Raw genomic sequence first — 14,240 nt, forward strand, 5'->3', positions numbered from 1 at the left:
TGGAAGTGAACCTGGGTCCACGGCTAGAGCAACAAATCTGCTCAACTGCAGGCCTTCTTGCCAACCCCTAGGATCTTTTCTTATTTACTTACTTACTTTTGGGGTGGGTTTTATTTGTTTGTTTGGCTCAGTGGTTAAGAGCGCTGGCTGCTCTTCTAGAGGTCTTGAGTTCAATTCCCAGCAACTACAAGGTGGCTCACAACCATCTGTCCAAGGGTGGGATTTTAATGCCAGTTGTATTTCCAAAGCTGTGCTGTTGTCTGGTTTATGTAGTGTACACTACCTGGTGGTCTCTCTGTGGCATGGTCTTTCTGGGGTATGACTGCGCTCTAAAAGTTCAGTTCCTCAAACTCCTTTGCTGCGGATCAAATCCCCACAGGGACAGCTTGTGAATGAGCCAGGAGATCATAAGCAGCTTTTCCTGAGCCCCCCCCCCCCCACTCTTCATGGTCACCCAACAGTTTTCAAATTTCTCCCAGCTTCCCCTTTTAGTAACCTAGCTGGAAGTGGGAGTCTTCACCCCCACTCCTCTGACACGTGACTCTGAAACCTTGTGAGGTAAGGAGCTGAGCCATTGGGGCCTTACATCTTGTTCTCAGGATCAGTTCTGCTCCAGCTGGAATCTCCGGTGTGCTCTCTCCTGTTGCCCTAGCCTCCCCAAGCTGGAACTAGAGTTCTCTGGAGTCATCTGTGCTAATCCCTTTTCCAGGTCTTCCTTCCAGACTAAATAACCAATAAACATAGTACTGATTCCACACTGCTTCAAATTGTTTTTTTCTACCCTTCACTGAACTTTTCAGTTAATGAGTATTGCCTGATTCTCATTACTTGAAATTCATTTAAATTTTCTTAGTGGAGTTTTGTGTTGAGCTGCATAGAGCTCTTTATAAAATAACATTTTGGGCATGCATATGCCGGACATCTGCATGGAGGAAAGGGGACAACTTGCATGGTCCTTGGGATTGAACTCAGGTTTTGAGGCTTAGCAGCAAGTGCTATGACTCACTGAGCCATCTCACCAACTTCTACAGGGCTCCTATAAGTACAAATTGATAATTGCATTAATGAGCACTTCAAATGTTTAATGTTATTGTAACTGTAGGCTTTTGTGCATGCACTTCATATCTTGTGACAGGGCTAAGTTCACTCACTGCTAGCAACCTTTCTGTGGATTCTTGAAGATTTTTCTCCTTCCATGACATGACTTATAAATGAAGATGACTTAATTGCTGCCTTTCAAATTGCTTTGCTTGATATTTTAGTCTCTTGCCTTATTGCATCGGCTAGAACCACCATAAAATGAGTTATCATGGTAGTATTGCTCTCCATGTCTTTTCTTCCCCCCCATAGTAATACAACACTGGGGTACATTTTGAACACATGCTCTTTATTGAGCAAGTTCATTTCATTTTTTATTAACAGTTATTTATGTGTATGTGCACATATATGCCATAAGGAAGGAGTTCACAGAGACCAGACAAAGGTATTGCATGGCCTGGAGATGGAGTAACAGACAGTTATGAGCCCTGCAGTGTGGGTGCTGGGATCTTGCCGCAGGCCCTCTGGTCCCTTGTGCCTTCGTAGGAAAGGGTCTCTAGAGTAGATGGGCAAGATAAGATGTAGTGACAGACAGATACAGGAGAGTCGTGTTGAATCTGAATGTAATTTTCCAGTCGAGCATCAGACTTTTATAATACAGAATAAATTGCAGAACAAGGCACATTGAATTTTTCCAGGTGCAAAAGGAGTGACTTCAAAAGGAACCAGATAAATGTTTACATTAGAGATTAGCACTTTCTGCCAGGCAAGAGTTTTACACTTAGAGTTAATTGCCTCAGGGTAGTTAACTCTTGACACGCCTCAAGAATAATGTAGTGTCACTGACCCCAAAATTCTCTAGGCCTCGTTAATTCTTATCTATATCTGAAGACTATCCATTTTCAGTATAGTATACAAATTTGCTCTTGGCATGGAATGTAGTCTGTAATAAGAATTTTTATCTCAGTGAGAATTTTAGTCTCTATCTGTAAACAGCTGAGTAAAATGGCAAGTGCTTAATAGTTTACTGAATGGGTTAAGCTCCTTGCTGCTAGCTGGAATCTAAGAACACTGGGAAAAGGCTTTAGCTATGTTAGAATACAACCTTAAAAGGCATTTACTATAAGGTAAAGCTATATAGAGTGCACGTGGATCCATACACTAGACTAAAGTGGATTTGGAAAATTAATTTTATGGGTTAGGGAAATAGCCAAAGATCCGGGAGTAAGTTTCCTTGAAACTTTTTCCTCATGAGAAAGCTTTCAGACTTTCATCTGTCAAGCTGACTCCACCGGAGTCCTTGGCAGGATCTGAACTCAGGTCCTCTGCAAGAACAGGAAGTGGTGTCAACCTCTAAGCCATCTCTCCAGTCAGTAGCTCATTTCTATTCGTACCTTGTTAAGAATGTTGATTGTGGAGGGGAGAGATGGCTCAATGGTTAAGAACAATGATTGCACTTGCAAGGGACCAAGGTTCAATCTACATGGCAGCTCACAATACTTATAACTCCTCTTCCAGAGGATCTGACACCCTTACACAGACATACATGCTGTCCAGAAAACAGCATTTCACACCAGTTCTTCTGGCTCTTCCTGCCCCCTGAATCTGGTTTTGTTTTTGTTTTTAATGGATAAAATGGAGCATACAAATGATTTCTTCTAGTCTTTGTCTCTCACAAATCCTGCTGGTTTCCTTAAGCAGAGGTCCTCTTGGAGGCCCATGTTCCCATACAGAACTCCATGAGATTAATCCTCCGCAGTCTCCTGCTCCACCAGGCCTCCCATTTCTGGGGAGAGGAGATGTTTTTCTTATTGTTTCTCATTTCAGAGGAGTTATATCAAATGTAGGCTGAACTTGAGTTGCCTTTAGACCCTAGCTATGGAGAGTGTGGGGAGTGTGACTCAGTTGGTATTCTTAGCTGCCTTGTGGCTGGACTTACCATGGCAGAAGAGCCCAAGGGATAACTTTGACCTTTACAGAAGTTAGTAGTATCAGTGTCCTCAGCAAGCTCCAGGTCCCCATGGAACCAAGAAATTCCTTGTAACTGGAAGTCAGTATGTGCACAAATGTGTCAGCTTGCTATAGCTGAATACCCACTTACAGAGAGGGTTGTCTCTTTTAATGAGATACCCAGAGTTGAGCAATCCTAAGATTAGGAAAGTGGCCTAGAGATTTCAAGTTTCTGGTTATCCCCTTAGAATTTAGTAAGTATCCCTATACAGCATCCATCTTACAGCTGCAAACATGGGCAGTTTTTTTTTTCTGATGTGTGTGCATGTGCGTGTGCATATGTAAGTGTGTGTGCATATGTAAGTGTGTGTGTACGACATTTTATTTTGGTACAGGTCTCAAGCTCTGAGTAGTCCAAGGGCAGTGTCCAGCTTGCGGCCCTCCTGCCTCCATCTCCCAAACACTGAGATTATGGGTGTGATTCTTGAATTATTTTAATTGGACAAAGTTTCCTCTATGACATTACTCATAGCCTTGCAGCCTAGAAACAATCTCCCACCCCTCCAGTAGACTTAGTGGCCCATGACTAACACTGGTCTCTGTGACAGAGAACCTTTTTCTTTTGTTTCAATCCCTTTCCTTTTGGTTTTGTGACTTCAGGTTAAGTCCAGAAATCTTCCTGAAGCGCCCAGTGGTGGAAGGCAACCGCTGGAGGCTGGACTGCATCCTCAAACGGAAAGCAGTGAGTATTTCTAGATGGGCTCACACAGTTGTTTTACCATCCATCATGGATGCGTGGGATGGGGTTTAGTTGGTGGATCACTTAGATTGCACGAGGCACTGGCTGGGTTTTATCCCAAGGCACATAAAACCAACTGTGGTGGCACACACCTCTAATGACAATGCTTAGGAGGTAGAGTGAGGATTAGCCTAGGCTAGCCTAGGCAGTAAGGCAATGTCAGGACCAGCCTGGGTAATGTACTGATAGCTTTTTACTTTAGTGATTATCAACATTCCTAATACTGCAACCTTTTAATACAGTTCCTCATGTTGTGGTAACCCCCAACTACAAAGTTAATTTAATTGCTACTTCATAAGTAATTTTGCAACTGTTATGGGTTAGGATTATAATGTAAATATATATGTGTGTGTATGTATACACACACACACACATATATACATAATTCTTTTTCCTGATGGCCTTAGGTGATTCCTATGAAAAGGTTGTTCAAAGGGATCATGACACACAGGTTGAAAACTACTGCTTTAAAGCTTGAACACCAACATATGCACATGCGCAAACACACACCCACACACTCATGATCACACTTGATCGGGGGAACTTCCTCTTTCCCCATTCATTTGGAAGAGGAGAATATGGAGTAAAAGTGGGGGTGGAGTGAGAAGATGGCTCAGCGTGTAAGAGCTTCTGCTGATCAGTGTAGACCTGAGTTTGAATCTCCAGTACCATATAAAAAGTCAGGTATGCTCATGTGCACCTGTAACCTTAGCATTCTGTGAAATAGAGATGGGGCATTGCTGGCTTTTGTCAGCTGCCAGCCTGGCTCTGGGTTAAAAAAAGAGACCCTGTCTCAGAGGAATAATGTAGAGAGTGACAGAAAGGGGACATGGTTATCTTTCCCCAGTCTCTACACACATGTACACTGACACACACCAACAGTCCTCCCATCTGCCACACACATATCTCACTCTCCATTAAATATACACAGACACACATAATATCAGGGAAGATGCTAAGAAGTATGGGGTTTGGTTTCAGTCTGAGGAGAGTTTACAGTGAAACTAGCCTATAGATTCTGAGTGAGCGCTGAGTGTGTTCTGTTTGTTATATAAAGTTAACAGCTGAAGCAGTGTAGCTACATTTATATTGCTAATGAATTCTGCTTATGTGATTAAATTAGAATAAGCCTGGGTTTATTATTAATCCTTTAATTAGAGAGTGCTAAACTTTTCCCTCTGCCTTGAATCTGTCTTGTCCCCTCCCCCCTTTTCTGAAGCATGTTCTAGCAGATGTCTAAGTCACTCGGGCCAGCATTTCTCCTTTTAGAGGTCTTCACACCCTTCTCCCTCCTATCTCCTTTCTCTCACTAACTCTTTACCTCCTGTTCCCCCCATTTTTTCCTCCCTCTTTCCATTGTCCTTCCCCATACCTTCCAAAAAAGTTTCCACAGGCATCACTACACAGACCTCATCACCGATACTAAGGGGAGGTGGACTTTTCTTCTACCCACCCAGCTATTCACCCAGCTATTCATCCAGCATGGCTTTGTGGGCAGAATCATCTATTCCATTCATAAAACAGGAAACTCTGAGCCGGAGAAGTTCTATTCACATAGTCCTTAAATAGCTTGCTCAGTGTATCTGTGTAAGGCACAGTCACCACAGAGCCTACAGTGGGTGTCCTTTCAGCCCATCCCAGCTCTTACTGTTGGATCCTAGGCTCATGCCGAGCCTTACCAACCAACTTCCTACTCATGAAAGGATTTGGAATTCTCCCAGTTTTTCTCTATAAAGCCGTTCCTTTCCTAATCCCCCTTAAGAACCTATGTCTGCAAACTTTTCAGGGCTTGACCAGGAGCCTTCACTCACACTGGGAGACCCTGCCCAAGGTGTTTGTCTGGGAATTCACTTATTTCAGGTTTCAGTCACATGAGTTTCTTGAATGCCTCCTGTCTTAGTCAGGGTTTCTATTCCTGCACAAACATCATGACCAAGAAGCAGTTGGGGAGGAAAGGGTTTATTCAGCTTACATTTCCACATTGCTGTTCATCCTGAAAGAAGTCAGGACTGGAACTCAAGCAGGTCAGGGAGCAGGAGCTGATGCAGAGGCCATGGAGGGATGTTCTTTACTGGCTTGCTCAGCCTGCTCTCTTATAGAACCAGCCCAGAGCAATAATTGAGAATATACCTTACAGCTGGATCTTGTGGAGGCGTCTCCCCAACTGAAGCTCCTTTCTCTGTGATAACTCCAGCCTGTGTCAAGGTGACACCCAAAACCAGCCAGTACACCTCCCCATGTTTAGGAGCATGGCTGGTCATAAGGGAGTATGTGATAAATGAATGAATGCTGTGATTCCTCATAGTCTCTCAGCAGACATCCTGGTCCTCTGGCTTCTACAATCTTTCTAACATTCCTCCATGATTGACCCTGAGCCTTCGATGTGGGGGTCTCATTGCAGATGTGGCATTGGTGCTGGATACTTGGATTCAGGAACTTCAACTCTTTCTTCCTCCCTTCATCCTTCTCTCCTTCCTCCCCTCCTTCATTCCCCTTCCCCTTCTTCCTCTGATTTTCTTCCTTCTTTCCTCTTTCTGTCTCTCCCTTCCACTTTATTTCTGCACTAGGGATCAAGCCCAGAGAATGTTCCTGTGGAGGATAGAAAGGTTGTTATATATGTTTAATGATAGCAGGAAAAGCATAATAATAGCAGGAATCTTTCCTAAAATGAATTTTCTTAGGTCCTTGCCTAAAAGAGCAAATCTGTCGCTACTGTGGTTGCCACCACAGGTTCCAGTCTTAGGAATATGAGACTGACATCAAAGGAATTTTTCAGAGCAAGAAGCTGACTCCTGGAGCTATAGTCCGCTGTCAATGGGAAAGAAGTCCACACCAGGGAAGGGAGATAGATTCCTACTCCTCTACCCAGAGAACCAGTAGGACCTAAGCAGAAGGCTGGGATGGATGGCTTGTATGGATAACTCCCAGGGCAAAACAAAACTGGTTAAAAATACATAGGCATTTGTCTGTGGTAGTCCAATGTTCTTTATATTTAAATCATGAGGATATGATTTCTGCTTTTTTTTTCTTTAATTTTTTTCTTTCATGGTTAGTTTTCCTACCATACTGGACCCCCCCCCCCAGAAGTTCTTGGCAATGAATTATTTCTCTAGGGTGGGGTTGTATAAAGTAATGGCAGACAGTGGGCCAAGTTGGTGGTGCTTTGGAAATATTTGAGCCATGCTGTTTTGAATAATCAGAGAAGATAGTGGCTATGAGAGGGGTCTTTTGGATTTCCACTCTATTTTTCTTTTCATTGTCTTCATGTGTATTTTGTGTATCCAAAGCCCGTAAAAATCCTGTGTTTTTCATGTTGTGCCACAACATGACTGATGACAAATTAATTAGGAAGGAGACCCAAATACACATTTGCCAAAACTCACCTTTCAGGAAGGCTATTCTCTAGAACTTTCTGTTTGCTTTAAGTTCATCAAAGATAAAAAAAAAGTTATTTCACAAAGGTCCCTTGTGTGTATATGTGTGTATTTATGTGTTTGTGGCTATGGGTACGTGTATGTGTGTTTTGAAAAAGGGTCTTATTATATAGTCTTGAAAAGTCTGGAACTTGTTATGTAGACCAGGCTGGCCTTGAACCCACAGAGATCCACTTTTATGTGCCTCCCAGCTGCTTATAGGCTTGCCTCACCGTGCCTGGCCTGGAGTTGACCTTGGTGCAGGATGAGGAAGGTCAGAGTGTAGTTTCATTCTGCTATATGTTGAAACCCCACTCCCCAGGCCATTTGCTGAAGTGGATATCTTTTCTCTAATACATTGGGGTTTTTTTTGTTGTTGTTGTTGTTGTTTGTTTTGCTTTTTACCTTTTGTCAAACAGCAGGTAGCTATACCATGTAGCATTACTCTGGGTCTGTTCTTCTAGTCCATTGATCTGTGTATTGATTTTTGGCCAGTGCCATGCTGGTTTTGTTCCTTTGGTGGCTCTGTAGTATAACTTGAAGTCAGGCATGGTGATACCTTCAGCATTGTTCTCTTGTTCAGCCTTGTCTGCTTATTGAGGTCTTTTCAGCATCTGTGAATTTTATGAATTTTAGGTTTTTTGTTTGTTTGTTTGTTTTATATATATATCTTGTGAAGAATGTCGTTAGAGTTTCTGTAGTGATTGTACTGAACCTGTAGGCAATCTTGGGGAACACAGCCATTTTCACAAAATTAATTCTGCCAGTCCTGGAACCTAGGAGATCTTTCCACCTTTTCAGTTTCTTCTGATAGTCCACACAGTCTTACATATCCCAGGCTGATACTTAACTCATTATACAACTGACCTTGAACTTCCGATCCTCCTGCTTCATGCACGACCACGCCTGGCTTATGCACACTGGAATGGAATCGAGCACTCCACCAACTAAGCCACACCTTTAGTGTGTTGTGTGTAATTAATTGCTTAGTGTTCATTGTAAAAAACTGATTTATTTGGTTAGGTTTATTCTGAGGTAATTCTTTTCTTTTAATCTTTTATGAATGGGTTTGTTCTAATGATTTATGGTCTCAGTACATCCATTGTTTGCCTACACGAAGGCTACTTCAAACTCCTTTTTTAAATTACAGACTTAGCATCTGTGTTTTGTAGATTGGGCTTTTGGTTTACTGAAATACACTCTATGGTTTTATAAGCCTGCTTAATTACAACAAAGCAAATGCCTTTACCATAAAGGAATGATTTTCCTTCACCATTTATAGTTAGTGACTGTGTTGTAATACAGCTTGTAAAAGAAAAGAAATCATTACTTTATTATCATGGGAATCTGCCATGAATTAACTGTTTATTGTAGGTATAAGCATAACTATGTAAGATAAGCCCACTAAAAATCACATTTGTGTAATTACTTCCTGTTAGTCATTGATATTTAAGATAAAAGCAGGCAGACTTTGTATTTTATTTCCTTTAGAGTCACTTTAATCAAGTGAGAAAAGACATAGGATGAAAGAAAATGCCAGGTGTGATAATTGGAAGGTATTAGTGCAATACATTAGAGTTAGCATCTTCATTACCTAAAAATCCATCAGTTATTCAGATAAGTAGGAAACTGCACGATTTAGGCCAAGTACCTAGTTTGCAAATACTGCCCTTCCTGAATGCTATGTTTTAAACTCAAGAAGCAGAATTTGGAGGCCTAGAGAGATGTCTCAGTGGTTAAAAATGTTTGCTGCAAACTTGTGAGGACTTGATTTCAGATCCATGTCTACCCGGAACTAGGTGGGTGCAGTTTAGTGTGTCTCCATCACCCCCGTGCCGTGGAGCAGAAAAAGGAAGATGGCTGGGCTTTCAGGGCTTGCCAGCCTCACCAAACAGTGAGTTCCAGTTTTAGGGAGAGACCTAAAGGAAGAGAGGGATAGAGGAAAGCACACAGAGCCTTCCTCTGTTGTTCACACAGAGGGTCCCCCGTGCGTGGGCATGCCCGAGTGCTGCACATAGACCACCTGCACCGCTCCACACGATAGAATTAGAAAAAGCAAAAGCAGGATTTCATCCTAAATGAAACTAAATGAACTATGAGGAATGACATCAGGTATAACCATGCATTGCTTACTCAAGTTCTAAACACAAGTGTACTTCCCCATAGTGCCCTCTCCTTAGCACTGGCCATAGCTCACTGCTAAAGTTGAAAATGTTCAAGAGAGACAGACTGCTGAATGATAAACAGAAAAATAATACAACCTGACTGTCCTTTTGACCCCTCAACCAGTGTTTTAGTACAGAGCCCTGCCTGGCCAGACCATCAGAAATCAAGCTGTTCCCTTCTTCCCTATATTTTTATGTGCTTATCTCTTTATTCAGTAGAAAGATATTTCTAATTTTTAATTATGCTTGTTTGTGTGAACATGTGCGCATGCACATGGTGCTTGCGGAGGCCCGAGATGTGTGTCAGATTCCCTGCAACTAAGGTTGTAAGCTGTCTGGTCAGGGTTGTGGGAGGGAAATTTTCTCCGTCCAGTGCAACATGCTCTTAACTGCTGAGCGATCTCTCTAACGCATTGTTCTTTAAAGTAGACATGTATTCGTGTGTATCACAGGGGCTCTAGGGATCAAACTGAGCTCACCAGGCCTGGTGGCAGGCATCTTTATCTGCCAAGTCAGCTTGTACTTTCTCATTGATTGTAAGAGTAATTGAATAGATACAGGGATCTTAATCGCGTTCTCACGCCCGGCCAGGAAAGACGCAACAGACCAGAATCTTCTGCGGCAAAACTTTATTGCTTACATCTTTGGGAGCCAGGAGGGCAAGCGCCCAGCGCCCAGCCCCAAAAACGAAAGCCCCTTCAATAATGAAACCGAAACCCCTTCCCTATTTAGGAGAGTTATATTTCGCCTAGGACGCATCACTCCCTGATTGGCTGCAGCCCATGGCCGAGCTGACGTTCACGGGAAAGGTAGAGTACAAGTAGTCATAAAATACCCTTGGCTCATGCGCAGATTATTTGTTTACCACTTAGAACACAGGATGTCAGCGCCATCTTGTGACGGCGAATGTGGGGGCGGCTCCCAACATCTCCCCCTTTCCTTTTAATAAGAGCAAATAGGCCACCCAACTAATGAGAGTGGAGATAGAGGTCAAATCCCCAGTGTGTAGGTAAAGGAGCCATGTACAGGATTAGCTCTTAGGCTCACAGGCTTTTACCCAGAGCAACCCTGACCTGCTCCCGTGTCGTTTTTCCTGGGGGAAGGGAACTAGGACACTGAACCTTCATGAAAGATGACGTATCTCCCTAGAATAGGCTCATATATGCCGCAGAGCCTTTCTACTGCAGTGCTTAGCCGTGCAACTCTCTCGGGCTGCTGAAGCACACTCACTCTATCCCGTGCAATGAGTCTAGCCTCGTGAGATGTAAGAGCTGAGTGGCCAGCGACCTATTGCCTAAGCATAGATATATCAGGGGAAGCTCCATGTTCTAGTCCTGCAAGCGCCTGGGCAATAACCACCTTGTCTCTCCTAGTTTGGGCCTTAAGCTTACAGACCAATCAAAGAAGCAACACTAATCCACAGCAAAGTGTATCTCCAAATAATATCAATCCCACCCATTCTTTAAAGAAAGAAAATGCTGAGGAGATCCAATTGGGTAATCCTTTGGTCAGGGACAGGTCCAAGCGCGTGGAGTTGACCTGAAGTCTCAATTCCCGAAGGATCTGTTCAAATTCAGCCGTCCAATTCTGTAACATATACTGAAAAAGACTTTTTGACAAATTAGCTGCCCTAGTAAATTTAACATACTGAATGGAAATAACACACAATCCCGGAAACTTTTGTTCACATCCCTGCTGAGTTATTTGTCATAATACATCTAGTTGTATCTGGACAAGATCTATGAGTTGATTAACCAGCATGAGACCTCTCTGTATCTTGACATTAGCTGAGGCCTGTTCATCTATGACTGTAGTCACTGAGGCTGACAAAGTGTTAATGGTGTCAGTCGTCTGGACCTGTCCAGACAGAGCCAAGGCTGTCTGAATCAAGGCCAAACCCAGTTCCCAGTTAGTGGTAAAAAAGCAGGAGAATACTTGAGCATTATACATCACCGTCATTGGGAGTGGAAATGTCGACATTATCCCCCAACGCTGCTCTCTTTTTATTATTGACGCCCTGGACATCACCAAGACGAGGGACATTAGTATTCCCTTGGTCAGTCTGGATTTTTCGGGTGAGTCTTTCTGGTATCCAAAATGGGTTGTCTTCATTCTGTGGGAAAACACAGATAGCTCCCCTGGATCTTATCAAAATAGGATCCGGGCCATACCATTTATTATCAAGGACATTTTTCCATTTAACCATCTCATTGGGCCTATCTGGCTCTGTACAATGACGTTCAGCCGCAGTATGGCCATGAGCATCAATATTTAAAAAATTGAGTGTAAAGAGTGCCAAAGACACAGACACTCTTGGTGCTCGGGGTAAAATCTCTTCAATTCCCCTCTTCTGTTTTATAAGATAGGTTTTGAGGGTGCGATGCGCACGCTCAACAATACCCTGTCCTTGAGGGTTGTATGGAAGTCCAGTCAGGTGGGTCACGTCCATCTGACGGCAGAACTGTTGGAATTTTTGAGACGTATAAGCTGGTCCATTATCAGTCTTAAGGAGTCTGGGTTTCCCCCAAGCACTCCATGCCTCAAGACAATGTTGAATCACATGTGAGGCTTTTTCTCCGGTTAACGGAGAGGCAAACATGATGCCAGAACATGTGTCAATGGACACATGGAGATATTGAAGTTTTCCAAAGGAAGAAACATGTGTAACATCCATTTGCCAGACCTGTAGAGGTCGAATACCGCGTGGGTTAATTCCCACATGAGGAACTGGCAAGAACTCACAGCAGCTTTGACATTGAGTAACAATGTCACGGGCTTCTTTTCTTGTCAAGGAGAAACGACTGCGTAATGTTTCAGCCGTCACATGAAAATTGTTATGAAAATTTCTTGCAGCCTCTACCGGGGATGATAGGGCAGCAGCCACCACTTTAGTGGCCTTATCTGCCAAATCATTTCCCAGAGCCATGGGGCCAGGTAGGCCTGAATGGGCTCTAACATGAGTAATATAAACAGGAAATCTTCTAGATAACAAAACTAATTGTATTTGCTGAAAAATATTGGCAACTCTACTGGAAGGCTTAATCACTCCAGCCACTTCTAAAAGATTTACTGCATTAACCACATAACAGGAATCTGACACAATATTAAGGGGTTCTAAAAAGGTTTTTAAAACTTCTAAAACCACTAAACATTCTACCACTTGAGGTGAATTTTCATTATATTGTTTGGATACCACTTTACCATTAGCCACATAGGCACCTATGCCAGTTTTTGATCCATCAGTATATACCACAATCCCATTTTTAAGTGGGTTTCTTACTGTTATTTGTGGAAACACAACAGATTGATTTTGGGCAAACTGTAAGATTGGATGCTTTGGATAATGGTTATCTATTTTTCCTGAAAAGGAGGTAACTAAAACTGCCCAATCATTAGATGTGGCTGCCAAGGTTTGAACCTGTGCAGCGGTATAAGGTACAATTAAAAGATATGGACTTCGCCCAAAGTGGGTGATTGCTGCTTTTAGACCTTTAAGGGCAAGCTGTGCAATTGCATCAGGATACCAATCTATTATTTTAGCTGGGGATACGTTTGGATGGATCCACAACAATGGCCCATTCTGCCACAAAACTGCAGTTGGCAATTGTGCTGTCTTAAAGACACACAAACTGAAAGGCTGCGAATCCTCAATACGTTGTAATTGTGCATTCTGTAAGGCTTTTTCCACTTTTTGTAAGGCCTGGTTAGCAGCTAGAGTAGGAGTCCTAGGGGAGGAGATATGAGGATCTCCTTCTAAAATACCAAACAAAGGCCTTAACTCAGCGGAAGGAATCTTTAAAAAAGGTCTGAGCCAATTAATATCTCCCAACAGCTTTTGAAAATCATTTAAGGTATGGAGGTGATCTCTTCTTATCTCTACCTTTTGGGGCACAATCTTATCTGGGGACACCACAGAGCCCAAGAATTGTCCTGTATCAGAAATTTGGACCTTTTCTGTGGCTATCTGTAAACCCCACTGACTTAAAGTTTTAAGTAGAAAAGGATATGCCTTTTGTAGCATGGTAAGGTCTTTATGGCACAGGAGGATGTCATCCATGTAAAGGAGCAAAATTAAAGAGGGGAATTGTTCCCTCACTGGCAAAAGAGCTTCTTGCACATAAAGTTGACACATAGTAGGACTATTGGACATTCCCTGTGGTAAGACCTTCCATTGATACCTCTTATCAGGTTCCATGTGATTAATAGAGGGGATGGTAAAGGCAAATCTGGGCCTATCCCTTGGACACAAAGGTATAGAAAAGAAACAATCTTTAATATCTATAATAATTAAATTCCAGCCACGTGGTAAGGCGGAAAGTACAGGGAGACCCCTCTGTACTGGGCCAAATAAGTTCATTTGCTCATTAATGGCTCTGAGGTCATGGAGCAGTCTCCACTTTCCTGACTTTTTCTTAATTACAAAAATTGGAGTATTCCAAGGTGAGGTAGATGGCTCAATATGGCCTAGTTTTAATTGTTCCTCTACCAGTTGAATCACAGCTTCCAGTTTTTCAGAGGATAGGGGCCATTGAGGAACCCACACTGGATTCCCCGTTTTCCATGGTATGGGCCGTGCTGCCCCAATGGCCGCTATGGAAAACCCAGACCCTGTCTGTCTTGGTTTCCATTAGGTAAGATAGGCTCTATCCTTCCCTGTTCTTGATGTCCTAACCCTTTTCCTTCTTTATAACCCATCTTTGCCATGATATTTTTTGCTTTAGTTGAATACCCTCCCGATGGGGCGTTTTCATTGGACAAAATAAGGCCCAAATGCTGCATAATATCCCTTCCCCAGAGGTTAACCGGGAGTGGGAGCACATAAGGTATGAATTTCCCTTGCTGCCCTTCAGAGGATTCCCACGTCAAGGCAATGGA

At 42.9% G+C, this 14,240-nt stretch overlaps 1 protein-coding gene across 6 annotated transcripts in view; it reads left to right on the forward strand.

The window, feature by feature from the left end:
• Positions 1 to 14,240, forward strand: part of Pld1 (phospholipase D1) — a 194,904-nt gene that overhangs the window by 114,356 nt on the left and 66,308 nt on the right. For all 6 annotated transcript variants that reach the window (XM_017319490.2, XM_017319489.2, NM_001164056.1 and 3 more), the window contains one exon: positions 3,649 to 3,730. In XM_017319490.2, coding sequence (XP_017174979.1) covers positions 3,649 to 3,730 — 82 coding nt within the window. The remainder of the gene's footprint in view (positions 1 to 3,648; positions 3,731 to 14,240) is intronic.

The sequence above is a fragment of the Mus musculus genome, chromosome 3 (genome assembly GCF_000001635.26).
Source record: "Mus musculus strain C57BL/6J chromosome 3, GRCm38.p6 C57BL/6J".
NCBI lineage: Eukaryota > Metazoa > Chordata > Mammalia > Rodentia > Muridae > Mus > Mus musculus.